At 39.4% G+C, this 22,079-nt stretch overlaps 2 protein-coding genes across 2 annotated transcripts; both read left to right on the forward strand.

The window, feature by feature from the left end:
- The first annotated feature begins 3,043 nt into the window (after positions 1–3,043).
- On the forward strand, positions 3,044–4,003 carry Or10q1 (olfactory receptor family 10 subfamily Q member 1). Its single transcript, XM_026406535.2, has one exon. It carries the CDS (start codon positions 3,044–3,046, stop codon positions 4,001–4,003), a length of 960 nt encoding a protein of 319 aa, XP_026262320.2.
- Positions 4,004–14,483: 10,480 nt separating this feature from the next.
- On the forward strand, positions 14,484–15,461 carry LOC113195123 (olfactory receptor 1S2-like). The gene has a single exon (XM_026406536.2). It carries the CDS (start codon positions 14,484–14,486, stop codon positions 15,459–15,461), a length of 978 nt encoding a protein of 325 aa, XP_026262321.2.
- The last annotated feature ends 6,618 nt before the right edge of the window (positions 15,462–22,079 follow it).

Raw genomic sequence — 22,079 nt, forward strand, 5'->3', positions numbered from 1 at the left:
CAAATAACATGGTCAATATGAAAATCATATTAACAAGAGAGGGGACTGGGTTCAAACCCAAATTTAACTGAATACAAAAACCCTAAGCCATTGACACCCCGCTGGTCTTCCTTCCTAATATTTTGTTGAAATAACAAATGTTGGAGGAAGATTTTTAAGTCACTACATCACTGCAAAATTGTATATGTTCATGACAAAATTTGTAAATACAGAAAAGTTTCAGTCATCAACAGAAAGATCTCTATCCCATTGACCCAGCAGCACCCATCGTTACTAGGTATGCATTTTTAATTTAAAATTAAAGATAATTATTTTTAGTGGAATCATAAAACTAAAAGTAAATTAACTGAAACCATTCAAATGGGCATTTGCTCATCAACTTTTTGATCTAATGCCAAGAAATTTACTATTAGTTTTACGTTACATGAAGTCAAAGCCTTTCTTACAACAATCAAGTACTAATTCCAGTTTTAACTTTTTGAACACGGAATTGAAAATTAGACTCATGTCCAATGTGAATATAAAATTATACAAACTTTTCTCATTTTCCCCTCCTAACTTTTTATAGTGGTCTGTCTCACATCTTATCCCATAGCCATTTTTAGCAGCTTATACTAGTTAAAGTATTTCTCAAACATTCAAATGATAATTTTCATTATTAGATTTTTATAGCATTTAATAAATTTTTATGACTTTAGAAATTAGTATGCATGATATGAACAGTTTTGAGGAAAATGCAGCTTGCTGGTGGATGTACAAATCGATGTGTGGATGTGGGAATCCTCAGAGCTGCTGCAGAGGGAGCTAAGGTCCCTGGTGCTCGGTACATCATGGAAAACATGTCCTATGTCATACAGAGGGAATGAGGAACCTGAGTTGATTTGTCACATCAGTTAAGTGAAGAATTGAAAGACCCTCTACTACATTGTATTTGGGGGCTAATCAAAAGAATAAATATCTTATTGATCTGGCTTTTTTCAATCAACCCTATTGTATAGTCAAATCCTCTGCACCTCTTTTGTTCAACTGCATTGGTTAGATCAGAAGACATAAAGACAAACAAAAGCAATGCTAGTCTTTCTATATCACCATGCTTACACTGGGTTGGACTTTTTCATGTGTGAATGTGACAGTCTGTCTTTAATAGAATATAAGCCCCATTTAAACTTATTTTCATAACTGAAATATTTACTTTTCTCAGCTTATTTGAAGCTACTTTATATGCTTGCTCACATTTTCCTTCATTTTCAACTTTTTGCTCTGTGCTATATTTACTTTTTAAGAATCATCTGACTGTTTAAAATGAGTATGCTGAGTTTTACATTATTTATGATTATTCAGAAATACACGTTTGGGTAAATACTTCTCTCGTTAGTCACAGCTAAATGAAATACCTCTGGAATCCTTCTTTATATAGGTTGAGGACATTAGCATACTTTTATTTCTCTTATCCCTCTCTATCAATTACCTAATTATACAAATTATAGTTTTAAATATGCATAATTTATTTACCTTTAAAAAATTATATTATGTACATTTTAAATAATTATTCTTGGCAATTTTTTATTTGTTTGCATTGAACTCTTAATGTTAAATATATTATTTACTATGTGATTTTTTTTTCAAAGCATATTGTTTTACATTACAACTTTCCCAGTCTTGAATTATATGTTCTGATTAATCACTCAGCAACCCAGAGCCTTTGTCGAGGGGTTGTTTTAATTGTATTTGCTAGGATATGTTTCCTAAGCCCTTGTAAATCTGGAAAAGACTTTCTGCTGCTTTTGAACATAAATCACTAAAGCCTGTTCTTTCACAATTTGTTTTTCTTTAAACTCTTGTAGACAGCGCTCTGTTGTCTCTTAGATCTTTTTTATTATTAAAAATAAAGTTGTAGTCCAATCTGAAAGTGCTTAATTTATGGGCATTTTCCCCATTCCCAGATGCTTATAAAACCCTTTCTTATCCTCCTGATTGTCCTAACGCGTAATTCAATCCTTCTATTGCATTTGTAGGTTTCTTACCATCTTTTTCTTATCTCAGAAAGCTGCAATTTAATTTTAACTTGGCTGTTCAGTACTTTGTCATTCAAATTTGTCCAAGACCAAAAGTTTATTAGGTTCCTGGTTGGAAATTTAAAGAAAAATTTTAAATAAGAGGAAGTGTATGAAGAGCATATATCAGAAAGAATTGGAATAAAAGATGAGTATGTATCAGAAAGGATTGGAATAAAAGATGTTTGCCTAGTTTTATTTGGAGGCAAAACAACTGAGTATAAAGGAACAACTCATGAATAACCTACTATAATGGGTATGTTCTTTCATTAAGTAATGGAAAGAAGAGTATTGTTACACAGAACAACAAGAATAACCTCTGAAGACAAGGTGTTGAACCAGTTACAATAAAATCCATGCTTTATCCTTACACATGTAAATTGAGACATAGTTAAACTAAGCTGTGATAAAAGGCAACAGTCATTACTTTTGTGAGGAGATAAGGAAGGTTGCTTGTAGGTTCTTGGAATTGTTCCTATTTTTTAACCTTGGTAATGGTATAGTGGTATATTTACTGTGCAAAAAAAAAAAAAAAAAAGTCGTATATGTAGGATCTGGGAACTCCTCTGTGTACATTTTGTATTTCAATAAGAATGCTTACCAAAATGTGAAGCACCCATTTATCTAATTATAAAAAAAATCTACAATTATGTAATTAATTCAATGCTAACTCTCTGTCAATTGGATTTAAAAATACCAGAACGTTTTGTTTTGTTTTGTTCTAAGACATTTCACCAGAAATATCTCCATGTCTCCTCACCAGGATCTTCCACAGAGGAGTGTCTACCCCATTCATAAAAATTTCCAAGGAAAAACATGCCAGACCCCTGTCATGAATTCATTCCCCGAGCATCGTGGTTGGAAACCAATTAAGTAAATAGGTAATTCCAAGTCAAAACTCAGATTTAAATCCCTATTGTGTGGCAGGCCGTGAAGCCACTCAACCAACCAGCGCTCGCCACTTGCCCTTGGTTCCTTTGGCCGAGGGCATGTCGGCTTGGAGCCCTGGGCTCAACCAGTCGGGCCCCACCGAGTTCGTGTTCCGTGTGTTCACCGCTGTCCCTGCGCTCCGGGTCCTGCTCTTCCTCCTCTTCCTCCTCCTCTACTTGCTGATCCTCTGCGGCAACACAGCCATCGTCTGCGTGGTGTGCACACACAGCTCGCTCCGCACCCCCATGTATTTCTTCCTGTCCACCCTGTCCTCCCTGGAGATCTGCTACACCTCTGTGGTGGTGCCCTTGATGCTCTCTAACATTTGGGGGGCCCAGAAGCCCATCTCCTTAGCCGGCTGCGGGGCCCAGATGTTCTTCTTCGTCACCCTGGGCAGCACCGACTGCTTCCTCTTGGCCGTCATGGCCTACGATCGGTACGTGGCCATCTGCCACCCGCTGCACTACACCCTCCTCATGACCCACAAGCTGTGCGTCCAGATGGTGGTGGGCTCCGTGGGCCTGGCCCTGGTCCTCTCGCTGCAGCTCACCGCCCTGATCTTCACCCTGCCCTTCTGCGGGCGCCACCGGGAGATCAACCACTTCCTCTGCGACGTGCCCCCGGTGCTGCGCCTGGCCTGTGCCGACATCCGCGTGCACCAGGCCGTGCTCTACGTCGTGGGCATCCTGGTGCTGACCGTCCCCTTCCTGCTCATCTGCGTCTCCTACGTGTTCATCGCCTCCGCCATCCTGCGCATCCGTTCAGCCGAGGGCCGGCGCCGCGCCTTCTCCACCTGCTCCTCGCACCTCACCGTGGTCCTGCTGCAGTACGGCTGCTGCAGCCTGGTCTACCTGCGGCCGCGGTCCAGCACCTCGGAGGACGAGGACCGCCAGATCGCCCTGGTCTACACCTTTGTTACCCCCTTACTCAACCCTTTGATTTATACCCTTAGGAACAAGGATGTTAAAGGTGCTCTGAGGCATGCCATCCTCAGTAAAGCAGCCTCTGAGTCCAGCTGAAGGCCCAGGGGTTGGGGTGGGCATCTGTCAGTTGTATGTCAATTAACTCTCAATGACAAATTGAATTAAAAATGTTTACTTTCCCAAACTCGGTGTTTGGATTTTTGTTGTTGTTGTTGTGCCTTATTTCCAAAACCTACACTCATTTTTTTTAAAAGTGCTTTAAGTAAGATTGGATTTCTGAACTGAATTTCTTCCAATGTAGGACGACCTCTACTTAGTTCTACTTTAAAGATTCTCAGCCACCCAAGTAATTCCTGTATCAGGAACCCTCCTGCAGTGAATAAAGGTTGGTACCTGTAGACGCATCCTCCTGAGGAGATAATGATATTGATTTTATCCCATGAAAGGTATCTTAAGAAAGGAAAATTCATAAAGACACATTTTATTCAAATGTGTTTTACTGTGTTAAAGGTAATGGTAAATTCGTAGCTTATGTATGAATTTCATTCATTCCATACATCCCAACTGGTTTTCTTCATTTTCTTTCATTTTGCCACGCCAGGAAGGGGGCAGATCAACCACAGAATTAGTTTTCATTGACTAAGCACCTCAGATTCCCAGCCTTAGGAGGGTATTAAGGACAACCGCTGATGATTGGCAGCACGGCCTGCGTGAGCGCCCCCTACTGGTGGTTCTCACGCAGGCCTTTGTTGCTCTGCCTTCTTCACGCCTTCATAATGGCTGCTGCTCATAGATCTACTCAGCAGGTGGCGCTACTGTTCCTCCCACTTCAGAACTCTCGAGTGGAACCAGGATCTTCAGGTACCTGTGACCCAGTTCCAGATAAACGCTCAAATAGAATCCACATCCCTCTCTGGTGTTCACAGCAGACATCCTGCTCCACTTTCTCATGCACACCCTGAGGAACAACAAGGTGAAGAAGGCTCTGGGGACAACTCCTCCCAGGAATTATATCTTCCGAAACAGCCATGGGAGGGTCCAGCCCCAACAGCTGATTCCAGTGAACCAGACCTGGAAGAAAGTGAGAGTATCTGCTTGCAAGTATTAAAAACTGACCTAAGAAGTTGGTATAAATTTTCTGAATGCCATATGATTAAGTATGACAAAGGTCTTGAAAAGTTTTTAATCCTTTGATTTCATGCAAGGTTGTACTCTAAAAACATCATCTCAGTAAATTTTCAGTCAAACAAAATCCAAAATATAAGGCTGCTGCTTACATAAATATCAAATAAAAAGCAACTAAAATCTATAAAATGGAAAGCAATTAAAAACTACAAAATTTATAATATTATATACAAAAATGAAGCAGACTTCCAATTATATTTAGAATAATATTTAATAATTCAGGACAAGTTTTATCATTATATGTATAAATGACAAAATTAAGATTCAAACCTGTATTTACCATAGGAACCTAATTTTCTTTGTTCATTTTTGGCAGTGCTGGGTATTGAACCCAGGCTTTGTGCTTGCTGGGTAAGTGATCTATCTCTAAGCTACATTCCCAGCACGAGAAGCCCACTTTTGTAAAAATATAGGTGTGTAATATTAAATAGAAATACACCAAAAAGTTAATAGTCATTATCTGTGCCTTGTATGATGCTTTTTAAAAATTTGCTTCTTTAGTTCTTGATGCATTTTCCACATTTTCTAAAGCAAGCCTGTGTTCTTAGAATCGGACCAATAAAATTTTTTAAAAGAAATTGGAGGTTCATATAGATTGATTTGGCATGCAGACCTCCCATCATCACAGCTTGAAGCCATTTTTGTATTTTTCCTAGTTTAGGACTGTTTCTTTGGGCTCCTTTTTTCCTTCAAAACTGCTTTTGATGCATTTAATTTTTAAGCTGATTTCACATGGGGATAAGGAGAAGAACTACAAAGTGTTACTTATTCTGGGGACAGCCACAGATTTGAAAATATATTAGAAATGCTTTTGCTTCCAAGTAAATGCTGCAGGAGAAGAATAAAACTCCCTGGTCGACAGGCTGCTTATCAGCCTATCCAGGCCAAGTCAGATCAGAATATAAGACATCAATTATATTTGTACACATTGTGTCAGGCATTGTCTGAAATACCATCAAAAGAGAAGTTTGCAACTGTATTTTCATGCTTCCTTTCATTCTCTGTTTAATGTAACAAATCATACAGGAAATTAACTTGGAACTCAAAAAGAAGAGGATGAAATAATACTCTATAGCAAAGAAGGCCCTTAGGGGTTGCTTGATCCTTTCAACTTGAATTAGTGGGCTCTCCCAGCTACCTTCCTGCATAAATTTGAGATAAATAGAATAAAAGCCCCTCTTTTCTTTGCTCCTTTTCTGCTTCTTTTATTTATTTTTAATTAATAAATTTTGCACATTTGTGGTATAGGCAACATGGTTTTGATATAGCTACAGTTGTGGAACAATTACATCAGCTATTTAACATATGCATTGACTCAGTTACACTTTTTAGCAACACTTAAAATTGATTTTCTTATCAATTTCCAAATATACAGTATATTGTTATTACTGTAGTCATCTTGATATACATCTCTTGAACTTATTCCTCCTGTCTAACTGAAATTTTGCATCCTTTGGCCAATATTTCTTCAATCCAGCTACTTCCCAGCCTCTGTCTCTATGAATTTGATGTTTTTTATCCTTCACATATATGATACCTTGTGTTATTTGTCTTTCTGTGCCTAGCTCATTTCTCTTAACATATATATGATTTTGTGTGAACCCCATGAGCGGTGTTCTAAAAAACAACAAGTTTTGAAAGCAAAAAATATATATACATACAGTATATGTATATATAATATTATATATATACACATATATGTGTATGTTTATTTTGTGTAAACCCTGTGAGTGGTGTTCTAAGAAACAACATGTTTTGGAAGCAAATAAGTCCTTGAATTAACATTTTGATGTGTGATCTGTGTCATGCTTCATGTTGTTAATCTTTCTGGGGTATTGGAATGTCTGTGTTTGAAATACTACCTAATAATGCCTAAGATGAGTATTCCATGTTTGGCTACTCATTATAGTCTAATGTGTTTGGTATATGCCAATAAACCTAACATTTATAGCTATTAAACAAATTATAAATACCTTTCATAATGACAAGAAAGTTACAACAATTTTAAGATTGCTTTTTAACTTCATTAGAAAGTTAACTTCATTCCATAGAAAGCAGTTTCCACAACAGGGAAAACAGAGAGCTCTGATCATGTAAAAAATTGAATTATTATGAGAAAGATATTATGTTTTAAAACTGAATTATAAACATGACTGAGAAGATAGATGTATCATATCTATCTATAGATATATAGAAAACAAAGGATTTCCATTCATAATATAAAATCATCTATAAAGCATAAACTAATAGGAAACAATAGTCAAAAGATAACAAGTAATCTACAGAAAATAAAATATGAATGAGCCATAAACAAAATATATGTACTCACAAGCTTGCACAAATGAAATAAATTAGAAAGATTTATGGGTAAGCATTTTAGCCAATCTGATTAAACAAGCTTATATCTGATATGCATAAAGATGTGGGGTAACAGAGGCTCACAACTATTGTAAATGTAGATTCTATACCATATTTTGGGAGAGAAGTTTGGCAATATCTATTAAATTTTACTTTAAAAAATATATTTACTTGTGCATGACCTTTTATGACTTTTTATTTTTGTTTTTTAACTGATATGTAAAAATGTAGAGTATACATACTAATGGAATAGCATGTAGTAGTTTGATAATGTATATACATTATGTAATATTTAGTTAAGTATATCCGTCTTTTCCTATATCTTTATGGTGAGAACATTCAAGATTCTTCCTTCTAGCTTTTTGAGACATACAGTACATAATTGTTATCTACAGCCACCCTACTGTGCAATAGCAGCCCAGAGTTTCTTATTTCTGTCTGACTGCAGTTTAAGACCCATTGATAACTTCTCTACTCTCCTCTACTCCTACATCCCCAGTCTCTGGTTGTGTTACTTTTAAGTATCTATCCTAAAGAAATATCTGCAGAAGTGCATAAAAATATCTAGAACTATTTCAGTTCTCCATTATTTCTAAGTGGAAAAGTTAGAAGCAATCTGATAACCCTTTAATATGAGAATAAAGAAATGGTGCATTATGCCATCATAAAAAACGAGGTACATCTAGGTCTACTCTTGTGGAAAGTTATCCTCAGAGACATACAGAAAGGGGCAGAAGGGGGATCCTAAGAACAGGGAGCAAAGAGTGTACTCTGCCCTGTTAAGCTCAGCACTGACAATGTTTAGCATTGCAGGCACAAGGTGATAATGAAAGGTAGGCTGTCTTTTTGTTATTTTTGTTGCTGTGTTAAATTCTTTGCAGACAATGCACCCTCTTTCTGCCTGCACCTGGATGTTCTACATCCCCGACCCTCACCCACTCTCCATAGGTGCTATCTCCCAGGAAGACCAGGAAGATGTGCTGAATGCAGAGCACAGGAGAGTAGCAACAGCCTGGCCCTGCTGGGCAACTTGATCCCTTATCTATCACCATGTGATGCTCTAAAATATGACCTCTTGAGAGTAATGATTTCTGCTGAACTTCATCCTTACAAATTTTTAAAAAGCTCTTCCTTTGGCTAATTCTATTCCTAAAATAGCACAAGGAAGAGGGCTATGGAGAAATCATTTCCCTACCTTAGCTAAGTTGACATATACTTTCCAGCACAGCTAGATGTGGGTTTGCCATTCCTGTCTACAGGAATGGCACAATCCAAGCATACACAGAATGTCTAAACTGTCATTATAAGAACATCTCACCATCTCACACAAACTGCCTGGGACCAAGGAACTCCTTTTAGGCCAAAGATGGTGTAGCAATGAACTCATGACCACAGAATCCATCCTTCTATCACATAATCCATTTGATAGAACAATGGAGCAATCTAATTAAACTATCTAAGGTACCAAGCAGGAAGCAATATCTTGTGAGTTGGGTAGTGTCCTTCTGGATTGTGCATATTCTTCAAGCCAACCTCAGATAAGCAGGAAGGCATCCTTCATAGCTTAAACACGGATTCAGGAGCCAATGGATAACAGCAGGAGTGGCACTTCTCTCTCACACCCAAAGTCCAATTTAGGCAACTGTCGCTTCTCATTCCTGAAATCCTGAACCAGAGTAATTCCAAATTATAAACTGTGGTTCCATTCCCAGCTTTCCAAGAAATCTCCATACTGCTTTCCAAATTGGCCGCACCAGTTTGCAGTCCCACCAGCAATGTACAAGAGTACCCTTTTCCCCACATCCTCGCCAGCACTTGTTGTTGTTTGACTTCATAATGGCTGCCAATCTTACTGGAGTGAGATGATATCTTAGGGTGGTTTTGATTTGCATTTCCCTGACTGCTAGAGATGGTGAGCATTTTTTCGTGTACTTGTTGATTGATTGTATGTCCTCCTCTGAGAAGTGTCTGTTCAGGTCCTTGGCCCATTTGTTGATTGGGTTATTTGTTATCTTATTGTCTAATTTTTTGAGTTCTTTGTATACTCTGGATATTAGGGCTCTATCTGAAGTGTGAGGAGTATTCCCCTTCTTGGTCTATTCCCTAAAGACCTAAAAAGAGCATACTACAGGGACACTGCTACATCGATGTTCATAGCAGCACAATTCACAATAGCAAGACTGTGGAACCAACCCAGATGCCCTTCAATAAAAAATGTGGCATTTATACACAATGGAGTATTACTCTGCATTAAAAAATGACAAAATCATAGAATTTGCAGGGAAATGGATGGCATTAGACAGATTATGCTAAGTGAAGCTAGCCAATCCCTAAAAAACAAATGCCAAATGTCTTCTTTGATATAAGGAGAGTAACTAAGAACAGAGTAGGGACGAAGAGCATGAGAAGAAGATTAACATTAAACAGGGATGAGAGGTGGGAGGGAAAGGGAGAGAGAAGGGAAATTGCATGGAAATGGAAGGAGACCCTCAGGGTTATACAAAATTACATACAAGAGGAAGTGAGGGGAAAGGGAAAAAAATAAAAGGGGGAAAAATGAATTACAGTAGAGAAGGTAGAGAGAGAAGAGGGGAGGGGAGGGGAGGGGAGGGGAGGGGAGGGGGGATAGTAGAGGATAGGAAAGGCAGCAGAATACAACAGACACTAGTATGGCAATATGTAAATCAAAGGATGTGTAACCGATGTGAATCTGCAATCTGTATACGGGGTAAAAATGGGAGTTCATAACCCACTTGAATCAAAGTGATATATCAAGAACTATGTAATGTTTTGAACAACCAACAATAAAAATTTTTTAAAAAATTATAAACTGTGATAAGCAATGATCACAACCAAAACCCAGCAAGATCAGGGCCATAAGAATTGAGATCCTTCAGGGAAAGAGGTCCAACTCCCAAAGACCAACACTGGTCAACCAAACTGTGAGCTGAAGTGTGAGGGATGGAAGACAGAGTGGAGAATGTCCATCAGAGCCCTGGTGACGGCCATGGAGGTGAAGACTCTGGAATGCATGTGGACAGTGTCCTGCCTCAGCATTTTTGATCAAGACAGAGCACCACCTAGCAGGAGACTCTAGACCATGCCTTCTCAACAGGGACAAGTTCACATCCACATGGCCCAAATTTAATCATACAGGGGAGAAAAAAATCTTAGATATTGTCATAATGTGTTTCTCTCCAAAGCTCAATGCCATCTGAAAAAAAAAAAATTGTTTCCCCAAAGTATTTAATGTCATGGGGGTGAGGTTGTGAAAAGAATCCAGGATAAAAGTCTACAGAGGCTCCTAAGGTAGTTTCTGAGCAATAATAAATAAAATATGAAGGAACATTTCTCCCTATTACCTGAGAGTTTTTTTCCCCCATTCAAATATTTTCATTCTCCTAAGAAAACGGAGTCACCACGCTGTACTGTGGATGGGACAGCATGAGCCAATCCAGGTGGCGTGAGAGTCGAAGTGCATTGCACACCACATGTCCCTCCTCTTTCTAACAACACCACCCACCTCGCAAAGCCTGCTTCCTCTTCCCAACTTCTCTGAGCCAGTGACATTGAGCCTGTGCATCAACTCTTCCCGCACAAAATTCCCCTTCTCTCCTAGACTCGGAGTGAGAGACGTATCTTATGGAGCAAGGTTCCTAACTTCTTGTGTGGCTACCAAGTGGCCAGAGAATGCAAGGTGGAAGCTCAAGATATGGACTGGACCTTAGCTAGTGGAAGACAGGAGATGAGAAGGAAAGACCATATAAAGATGCCTTCCTATCTCCCCTCTGTAGACCGCTCCGGGCTGTGACTTCTCCTTCCATAACAAATACACTCTGAGTGAACATATCTGAAGAATAACCTTCTCTGGCTCTTCCATTGCCTGTTGTAAACAATGATTCTTGGAGTAATGCATTGTGTTACATTTTATTGCCTTTACCGTAGCCTCAGATGACAGTATTCCTCCTCCTAACCTCTCTGAGGTTTTTCCTTTCGATAAAATACCAAGACTTAAATTCTTGCCTTGGGCTCTGCTTTCTAGAAGGTCCATCTTAAAACAGTAAGAGAAGTGACTGATAAATATCCCTCATGGACCAATTGCCAACAAAAAGATACTAACTCCACCCACATTTCCTTCCTGCAAGTAGACATGTAGATAGTAGATAGATAGATAGATAGATAGATAGATAGATAGATAGATAGATAGATAGTCAAGAAGAGAAGAAGAATTTTATGTGGGAAGAGTTGATGCACAGATAGAAAGAATAACTTGCCTTTAGTTTCTTCCCTCTTACCTCGTTATTTTAAATATTAGTCATGAATATATGTTATTCAATCCATGTCATGAAACCATGTTGAGTTGCTTGCTGTTTAGAAGAGAATACGTGCTCTTGGTTTGAGTGAGAAATAACTGCACCATGTTATGAGGCCCATGTATATATTAGAAGAAGAGAAGTATTCATCAGGGCTGTATCTCCAGCTGTGCAGCTTCTTTCATTCCTGTCCATTTGGGGGTCTGTTTTTTCAGATTTCCCAATGTATTTTGAACCACTAAATATGATTTCAATGTTTCTTGTCAATATTATTAGCACACATCCATTCTCTTTGCATACTGGGTCTCCAGCAGGCTCTAGAGAGAAAACAGAGAAGGAACTTTTGAGATGCTACTATCTCCCAAGGAACATGAGACTCACACAAGTCAGTAATTGGCTTGCTCTGAAGAGCAATATCCAGCCAAATTACAAGCAGGAAATCACACAGAGGAACAAAAACAGAGAGGAAAAGCAGAGCTGCCTGTCTATTCCCCATTTACCTCATCAAGGGCAGGATGTGAATACTTGTCTCTAGAGAAACATTTCAGGGATGTTATCCCAAAGGACTCAGAAGGAGCTCAATGTCCCCCATGAGCCCAACACCATGACTCCATTAACGCTGATGCTCAGAGCAAGAACTCAGCAGCTCTGTGAAGTGCATGACAGCTGCCCCCAGGCCCCATCTGCTACAAGAAAGCTTCTGAGTCCAGACTCCTGTTACTTCCTGAGATCTTACCGACATTCAGAGGTGAATCTTTTTAAAATTTAGCAACTGGTCTTACTTAACCAGCTGGTCACTTCAAGGACTCAGAACAATGTGTGGCTGGGAGAGGGGGAACAGGAAGGAGAGATTGGAGATCAACACTCAAAAACACACAAGCCCCCTTTCTAGTGAAGCCCAATCCAGCCCAAGACCTGGAACCACAAGACCCTCTAAGACCAGTCTGTATCTTAGGCACAGATCCCTGCTGGTCCCTTCTCTCATTTTAGTTTTGTCATGGAACCTCCCCTCCCCTGTTTGATTTGTAAGCCAGGCTTCTCAGAAGCAAAGAGACCTCAAAGCTCCATTGACCTTCAGTTTTCCAGAATCCCAGAGATGGAGATTCACTGTTTCCTGACCACTCCATGGGAATTAAAAAAAAAAAAAAAAGAAAGAAAACGTTTGAGAGACAAAGGGCTTGGGAGACAAGAGAAGAAAGAGGAAAAATGAGAGAGTGACTATATAAGGAGAGTAGAAAGATGGCCATCGACCCCCGCTTGGTTCTCACACTGATATCCTTTCCAGTAAGTCACTAATCCACGCTCCCTTCCCAGTCTTTGGTGATACCACGTGAGTCCTGGCAGTTTTCTGGGTCACTTCTGGTTTAGCAATGACTTTTACTTTGGCACTGAAGACCTACTGCCAGGTATTAAAAAGCCAAGCCCAGCCAAGCCTGGCCCAATTTAATCCTTTCATTTTACATCCACTTCAAAGCCAGGGTCCTCTCTCCGTAGCTCACATCTGATGTACAGCTTGGAGATCTACAAACCAGAGGTAGCTGTTCTTCCCATGTTCTTTAACCCCACATCCCCATCACATGGCTGCCATTGTCATTGTCATTGTGGTTGTTTGGGTCCTCCTTTCTTTTCTTTTTCAGCTTTATAGAGCCAGGAAGGACAAATGAGAGTGTGGGGGTGGGGGAAGGTGGGCTGGTCCAAGTCTATTGCCCTAACACACCCAGCCGCTGGTGCCTTCCATGTGTCAGCCATGTTTCTTCATGAGACCATTTTTGGGTTCTTCCATGGTGTCCTTTACAGACTACTCTATTATGCAGTTCCCTGAGAAGGGCAATAACTTTTCACCTTCATCCCTTTCATAAGAGAGCTGTCTCTGGTGTCGTCCTGCCACAGCCACCTCCACCTAGCACGCTGTTTCTCGATTGGAATCCCAACAGGGTGGCTTGAGTTCCGATGACCCCCTGTATCACTCACTTCACAGATTCCTGCCCGGCCATAAGTGGGGGTGCATGGTTTTCCTACTAACCCCCATTTTTCACTCTGCCCTGCTATAGTAAGCTGATCCAGTGAGCTTCCACTTTTAGAAGGGAGAGCTACAAGTCTGAAAGTTCACATGAATCCTCTAAATTCTCATGGATCACCTAAACGAAGGTGCCAGTGAAGCAGAGTTCTGGTCATCCCTTCTTGCATTCATTCCCCAAGAGCAGTTCTTTCGGAGTCCTCCCCTAACTGGTGAGAAGGAGGGGTCACACACAGTATGCCTCTATAAGGATTCTCATGTTGGGTTGCTTCTCCTTCCCTGAATTCTTCACCTTTCAAAATGCTATCTCCTTAGATTGAAAGGATGAAGTAAACAGTAGAAACAACCTTTGGATGAGTTTGTTCATTCTTAAGTAATTCCTATAGAGGTATCTCGCATCTTTGCAACATGGGGTGCGCTTCAACTGTGGTCCTCAGTTTGGGAGATTTAAGTAATATTCAGAACTACCTGGAAAAATCACATTCATAATTCCGTTAGAGTCTAAAACTGTTAATTGAGAATTATCTACCATGTGCTGTCTTTTTCTTGAGGCATTTCCTAAGTCTCTGCACTGCTGAGATAGTTTCTCATTAAGTAGCCCTTCTACTAAGTAGAAGGAACTTCCTTCTCCTTCAGTTTAGAGGAGGTGCCCCCACTCACTGAAAAGGCTGAGGGGTACCATTTTGTTATTTCTTATGGGGGTATGAAGACTTTGTGTTCCATTCTTCAGGATCACAGAACGATGCATCAAGGAAACCACACCACCATATCTGAATTCATCCTCCTGGGACTCTCCAACAAAGCTGAGCAGCAGAATCTCCTCTTTGTGCTTTTCCTGGGTATGTACCTGGTCATTGTGCTTGGAAATGGACTCATCATCCTGGCCGTTGGCTTGGATTCATACCTGCACACCCCCATGTATCTGTTCCTGGCCAACCTATCCTTTGCCGACATTTCCTCCACTTCCACCTCAGTCCCCAAAATGCTGATGAATATTCAGACCAAGAGTCAATCCATCTCCTATGAGAGCTGCATCACACAGATGTACTTCTCCATCGTGTTTGTCGTCCTCGACAATTTCCTCCTGGGGATCATGGCCTACGACCGCTTTGTGGCTATCTGCCACCCTCTGACCTACACGACCATCATGCATTCCAGGCTCTGTGTTTTGCTCACTGTCATCCTCAGTAATATGGTAGCCCTGCTACACACCCTTCTGCTCACTCGACTGGTCTTCTGTGACAGCAACGCTCTCCCACACTTCTTCTGTGACTTGGCCCCTCTGCTCAAACTGTCCTGCACGGACACCATGATCAACGAGCTTGTGTTATTCACCGTGGGCTTATCGGTTATCAGCTTCCCCTTTGCCCTCATCTTCTTTTCCTACGCCTGCATCGTCAGGGCTGTCCTGAGAATCTCATCCGCAGGGGGGAAGTGGAAAGCCTTCTCCACCTGCAGCTCTCACCTGACCGTGGTCCTGCTCTTCTATGGGACCATCGTGGGGGTTTACTTTTTCCCTTCGTCCACTCACCCTGAGGACACAGACAAGATTGGGGCAGTCCTGTTCATTGTGGTGATACCCATGATGAACCCCTTCATCTATAGCCTGAGGAACCAGGATATGAAAGGAACTCTGAGGAAGCTCATCAATAAAAAAAGGTTACTTCCTTTGATACCATGAGTTCCTTTGATCTTCATGGCCAGGTGGATGATGGAGCCCAGAGTTTGTGACAGAGATGGGATGGTTCAACTTTTGATGAACTTCCAGATAGCTGCCTCCTATCCACCAACTCTGAAGGGTCAGTGATTTCCCACATAGTTCTGATCTTGAAAACAAGATCCTTCACCCCCACCTACAGATTGTTGTCCCAACAACAACACACATCTTGATTGCAATCTACAAACTCTGGTGTAAAATTTTAATAACTTAGACACTAGTTGGTACATGTAATGCCTAGAGTCTAGTTTTTGCAGCTTTGAAGCCAGTTACTATTAATCATTTATTTAATGTGTTCTCTAGGTAGTTTTTCCCCAAAGTGTGTTTGCCAAAGTTCTATTCAGTGAGATGTTTAATAGTTCTAAGAAAGGAATATTCCCACTTTCAAATAATTTGGGGCAATTCTGAGTTAAATAAGGCAAAATGTTATGAACTAGCCAACTTCTCTGAGTTTTCAACTAATATTAATTTAAAGGGTAAAGTGGTATGCAGCACTTCTCAAAACTGAACTGATTCAATAATACAGAAACTAATTAATCTCAGGGTGGTTTGTGGAACTAGTGTTGCATAGAATACATTTTGAAAAATGTGATTCCAGGTGACTTCAATTATTTCCATAGAAAAACATGGAAGTGTATATACAGAAGTTATCAGTGATGGTCCTGACTCTGTCCCCAAGTTGCTATTAACCTTAACGCATGCCAGTTCACCTTCTTGAGCCTATTTTCTTATCTACAAAATAAGGTGATTGGTCTAGGCTGCTTGTGCATCAGAGTTACTGGGAAAAATTTTTTCCAAAATTCACATCTTTAGATCCTACAATGCCTTTTTTTCTTGGCCAGATGCAGTGGTGTGGATTCAGGCTTTTTAACTCCCTCTGAGTCAATTTTACTGAGTTTTAAGAAAAGAATCAGGACAGTCACATAAAGCAGTTCAGTGGAAATCTCCTGACCTCTAAGCATGCTTTTTAAATATCCCAGTTGTTCCATGAATGGTCAAGAGAAAGCACTGAGTTATATGAGCCACCACAGTTCTGGAAAACATTAAGCCTAGAGCTCCTTAGGCATTATACCCTGTTAATCACAAAAGACCCTCAGAGGCGTGTGACTGAGGTTCATTTGTTGGTGCAACTGCATCTCAGCAAATACAGATTACTCATCAATTATAAAGATTAGTTGCAAGAAGGCTTTGACCAAGGTTCAAACGTTCAGTCTTCTCCGAGGTTAAAAGAAATGCTACCAGCCATGTTTTACTACTTTCACCCCAAAACCCACCCTGGACATGCTGACCCAGGCTCTCTAGAGAAGGAATCAGGCACTCATGTTTGGAAAACACAGAGGGTTAAATTGGTCTCTATCCCTGTGATCTGTTCTGTCTATTGCCTTCTAGTCTCCTTCCACAGGAGACTAGAAGACAGGGAGTAAGGAACAGGAAAGCTTATTTGGCCAGAAATAGACTCATATGCAAATTGGGAGCTTGCTCAAGAACATGAATTTGAATTAGGATTAGAACATAGAAGATAACTGGGAAAGAAGAGAGAGTCACAAACTCTTAAGAGGACCTTGACAAATCTTCACAGAGGAGAAGTCGAGATTTGTATCTAGATGCTTGCATAATCCTTAGACCTCAATTTGTCATCTTCAACAAACATCTATTGAGAACCTTCTATTTACCAGTCTCTGAGTCTGACCACAGGACTAAGAGAATAAATGACTCACCATGCACGACCTTACGCACTACCAAACCAGAGAAAGATTAAAAATAATTTTACATGATTTTTAAGAGTTGCTCTGCAATCTGCATTTGGGGTAAAAATTGGGAGTTCATAACCCATTTCAATCTAATGTATGAAATATGATATGTCAAGAGCTTTGTAATGTTGTGAACAACCAATAAAAAAATAAAAATAAAATAAAAATAAATTTAAAAAAAAAAAGACTTGCTAAGCAAAGGCAAATGTTTGGCCAGTAATTCGTGTCATTAAGGAAGCATAAGATTTTTGCACAACACAGTCAAATGAATTGTCTATTATTTTTGCTCTAGCCATGCCTGAGAATAGCCAGTTTGTGATTTGATCAATAAAAAAGAGAAACCTCTGCCATCTAACTATAATGCAAATGTAAGATGAATGCCTATAAAGACCAAAAAAATCTATATATTGGATATTGAGTGATCTATAAAATCTATATGTATAAAAAGCTTGCAAATACTCACTAAGCAAAATTTTTGAGTACCTGTGGGAGTCAGAAGGAAATAGGGGCAGTGTCTCTGCTTTCTTGACTCTTACCTCATAGTTCAGGAGACAGTGAGCTTGTAAATGAATAAATGATGACTATAATAAAAGGCAGAAAGAAGTAAGCAGGGTTGGGGGAAGATAATGAAATAGGGTGGAAGGCGTATCTTAGGTAGGGAGGATTAGGAGTTGGGGGACACCTCCACTAGGCATTTGAGCAGAAAACTGGATAAAACAAAGGAGTGAGCCAAGAGAAGATCTGGAGGCACTTTCAAGACAAGGGAAGAGTGAATTTAAAAGATACCTACATAGGGACAGGGTTGCTTCTCAAGGGACAGGCAGCAGATAGCCCTAGGGCAGAATGAGGAGGAGAAGTAAGCAGAGACAGCCATTCGGGTAGTTAGGAACCCATCCAGATGGAGTCTTGTAGGTCATGGCATGGCAAGGAATTTTATATTAAGTATTTATAGAAGGACTGCTTGGTACATATGGCTGAATGAAATCACCTGTGTCTAGAGAGAAAGATTCGGACAAAGCCCAGGAAGACTCTGATCTTTAAGAACAGAATAATATAATGCCCAGAAAGACAAATGAATTTTTCAAAGAAGAGAAAAACTGTTTCAGATCCACTGTTACAAATACTCTCTAATTTGCTATCATCCCTAGCTATCTTTCAACCTCAGCATTGAAATCAAAATGACACTGACTTCTGCAGACAGATTTGTAAGGAGATACAAACATCTCACATGTCTTCCTTTCATTTGCTCTATTCTCCTTTTAACAAAGACTGTCAATAACTCAGAACACAAACCTCTTTTATAATTGACAATGACCTATTATATATTTTATGAATAACCAGAAGAGAGGAGCTTGCAGTCTCAAAACACAAAATAGTGATAAGGAAACAGAAATTTTAATTACCTTGACTTGATATACATATTGTATACATGCATGGAAATATCACACTGTACAAATGTGTGCAATAATATGTGTCAATCAGAAATTTTTTTAATAAATAAATGGAATTAAATTAGCCTACAGCTTTAGGCAAGATTATCTGTGGCCTTTTTAACTACTCAAGAAGGATCGAAAATATCTTCTATTTTTCTCTCATAATAAAGAGAATAATACACTATTGACCAAGTATATATTACCCAGAAATACATGAATGAATATACATTCCAAAAGCAAACAGTGTATTCAACATATTAACAAACAAAAATTTAAAAAACAAAAGGATATCTCATGGATGCATAAAATCTTATGAAAAAATCCAAAAATCCATTTCTGATATTCAAAAAAAAACCTCTCAACAAACTAGAAATCAAACAGAACTCCCTTAACCTGATGAGAAATCCTCATAATGAATGGTGAAGAACTGAAAGTTTTCCTCTAAGATCAGGAACAGGAATTTATATCCCCCCCCCACACTTCTATTCAACATTGCAATTCCAATCAAAATTTCAATAAACTTATTTTTTGTAAAGATTTTTTTATAGAGAGAGAGAAGAGAGAGAGAGAGAATCTTTAATATTTATTTTTCAGTTTTTGGTAGACATAACATCTTTATTTTATTTTTTATGTGGTGCTGAGGATCGAACCCAGTGCCCCAGGCATGCCAGGCGAGTGCGTTACCGCTTAAGCCACATCCCCAACCCATTTTTTTGTAAAGATTGAAAGACTGGTTTTTAAAAATTATATGGAAGTTTAAAGGGCATAGAATACCTGAAATGGCCATGAGAATAGTGAAGTTTAAGGACTAGCACTAATTGAAATTGAGATACATTAGTATTCAACATGTGGTATGGTACAAAAACAGAGAGATCATTGGAATGGAATATAGAGTCCAGAAATAGGTCTCCACATACATGAACAACTGACTTGGGGCAGATATGCAAAGAGAACTCAGAGAAAGTCATCCCACTGTCACCTTGAATGCTTACCATCTTTATTTGTCACTTAAATATTTACATAAAATGGTTTTAAGTGGGCAATAGACATTTCTCCAAAGATTCACAAATGCCCAACAGGTATGAAAAGACACTTATCCTCTTATTCAATGACTGCACCATCCAAAAGACGGTTGATGAAAGGAAAATGCGCACTCACTACCATAGAGGAAGGAGACAGCTTGCAATGTGCCCGGGAGCCACTTCAGAGAGTGCTGCTTTGGGGACCTGAGTTATCCCAGCAATTTGCTTCCACTGTCTTCTTTGGTGGGATCCTTGATCCCATGGGGGAGCTTTTCCCATCCCTCCTTCTCCCCTGTCAATCCCCTTTCTCTGCTCCACTGATCACCCTTCTATTTTCATGGAATTCCCCTCCCCCACTTTTTTGGTTCCCCTCCCCCCCTTTTTTTTCCAAAATTGATTAAGGGGTAGATTTTATGTTATCTTTTCTTACTATGATTTTTAAGAAAGGTCTAGTCATGCCAAGTGTCCAAGAGAATTTGGAGTAAGTGGAATTCTTATGCACTGCGAGCATTGCTGATGCAAATGTTAAGTGATACAACTACTTTGGAAAACAATTTCAGCAGATTCCTAGAAAGTTATACATACATCTACTTTATGACCCAACTGTTCTACCCCTAGGTATATACTTAAGAGAGGGGAAAGTATATCTCTAGTCAAAGGTTTTCCATTGACAATTTATAATAACCCAAAACCAGAAACAACCCAAAAGTCCATAAATATATACATAAATAAACAAACATGGTATATCGTATGATGTAATAATACTGAGCAATAAGGAGTAAATTGTTAACATATGCAACAATGTTAGTGATCCTTGAAATAATCATGCTAGTTGAAAATACTATACATTATTCCTTTATACCAAATTTACATGATTCTCTAAGAAATTCAAATTCATGTATTATGACAAAAAGCAGATGAGTTTTTTTTCTGGGATGTGGAGAAAGAGTAGCAGGAAAGGCCACAAGGGATGAAGTACAGTAGGGCATAAGAAAACTTTTAAGGGTGATGTATACATTCATTATCTTGATTATAGTGAGAGTTTCATGAGCATATTCATTTGTTAAAACATATCAAATGGTAAATTGCTTAAATATACAATTTGTTGCATGCCAATTAAACCTCAACAAGACCATTTTTTAAGTCAGCAAATCAGAAAGGATTTTAGACACACCCTTCAAGTATATCTTATGATGATGATCATAGAAACAAAAATAATGAATTATATATACATAAATATTCAATTCCATATTTTTACATGGTATTAAATTGTAAGAAATAGCAATGATCATATTTGGAAAGTAATCTCAATTCCTTAAGCCCAAAAAAGAAGATTTGAAGGCAAGGTTGGTGACTGCTTGGTGGCACCATATTGATTAGCTGTTTATTGGAAAAAGCTTTCACAGAACAGGTCTTTCTGGCAAGGCTTTGGTAGGCATAGTTCAGCTGAACCAATCCTGCTCTTTCTGAAAATAGCCCTAGACCTTCCACATTGTCCCATGGGAGGTGCCCAGGTAAGTTTCATGAACTTGGCATTTATGTCAGTCTCAAAAATGTCCCCACTGCAGCCCACAGTGACAGAACATTGAGAACAAGAGTGCAACTGAAACCCGGACAACTCTGAAGAAAATCTCAAGAACGTGGGGCCTTGGAGAAAGAAAGGGCAGGGCAGGCAGATATCAGTTAAGAGGAGGCACTTTGGAGTAAAAGGCCTCAGAGCAGAACCTTCATCGTCTGCCACTCTCTTGCTACATACTTTCAGTTCAGTCAGTTCAGTCACATTACCTTTCTGGTCTTAGTGGGGTTTTTTCCTTTTGCTAAATGGAGTCAATAATAATTATTTTCCATTACAGTTGCTAGGAGTAAAATCAATGATTCATGTAAAGCTTTTAGCATAGTGCCTTGCATGTGCTTAGGATGCATTAACTTAAGAGTTAAGTTTAAAAATTATTCGTGAACTCTCTACTTATAGAAGTGTCTACCTCCAAAGCTCAAGGGACCAGGAGGGACTATCCCAGACAGTTCTGAAATAAAAAGCCTCACAGATCAGCTCTTTGTGTTCTGGAACCTGGATGATCATTTTAGTAACATGTATGGATGGTTATAGAGCTTAATCAGCACACTCCTACTCCACAAGCACCCAGTTGGTTTTAAAAATAAATGATACATGGAAAGCCCACGCAGGGTAAGTGCTCTGTGAGTAGAATTTCACAGATGAGAAGCAGGTTGAAAGGCACTAACTAATCCGAAGCCTTACAGCTAAGAAGTAATAAACTGGATACAATGATGCCAAATTCAAAGACTTTTCTACAACATAAACACATCTAACACTCACAGGAAGCCAGTGTGTTGAGGGAACACTTACATAGCAGTTGA

This window comes from Urocitellus parryii, chromosome 4 (genome assembly GCF_045843805.1).
Source record: "Urocitellus parryii isolate mUroPar1 chromosome 4, mUroPar1.hap1, whole genome shotgun sequence".
Taxonomy (NCBI): Eukaryota; Metazoa; Chordata; class Mammalia; order Rodentia; family Sciuridae; genus Urocitellus; species Urocitellus parryii.

Coding starts and splice junctions, on each gene's coding strand:
- Or10q1 (XM_026406535.2), top strand. CDS start 3,044: ATGTCGGCTTGGAGCCCTGGGCTCAACCAGTCGGGCCCCACCGAGTTC.
- LOC113195123 (XM_026406536.2), top strand. CDS start 14,484: ATGAAGACTTTGTGTTCCATTCTTCAGGATCACAGAACGATGCATCAA.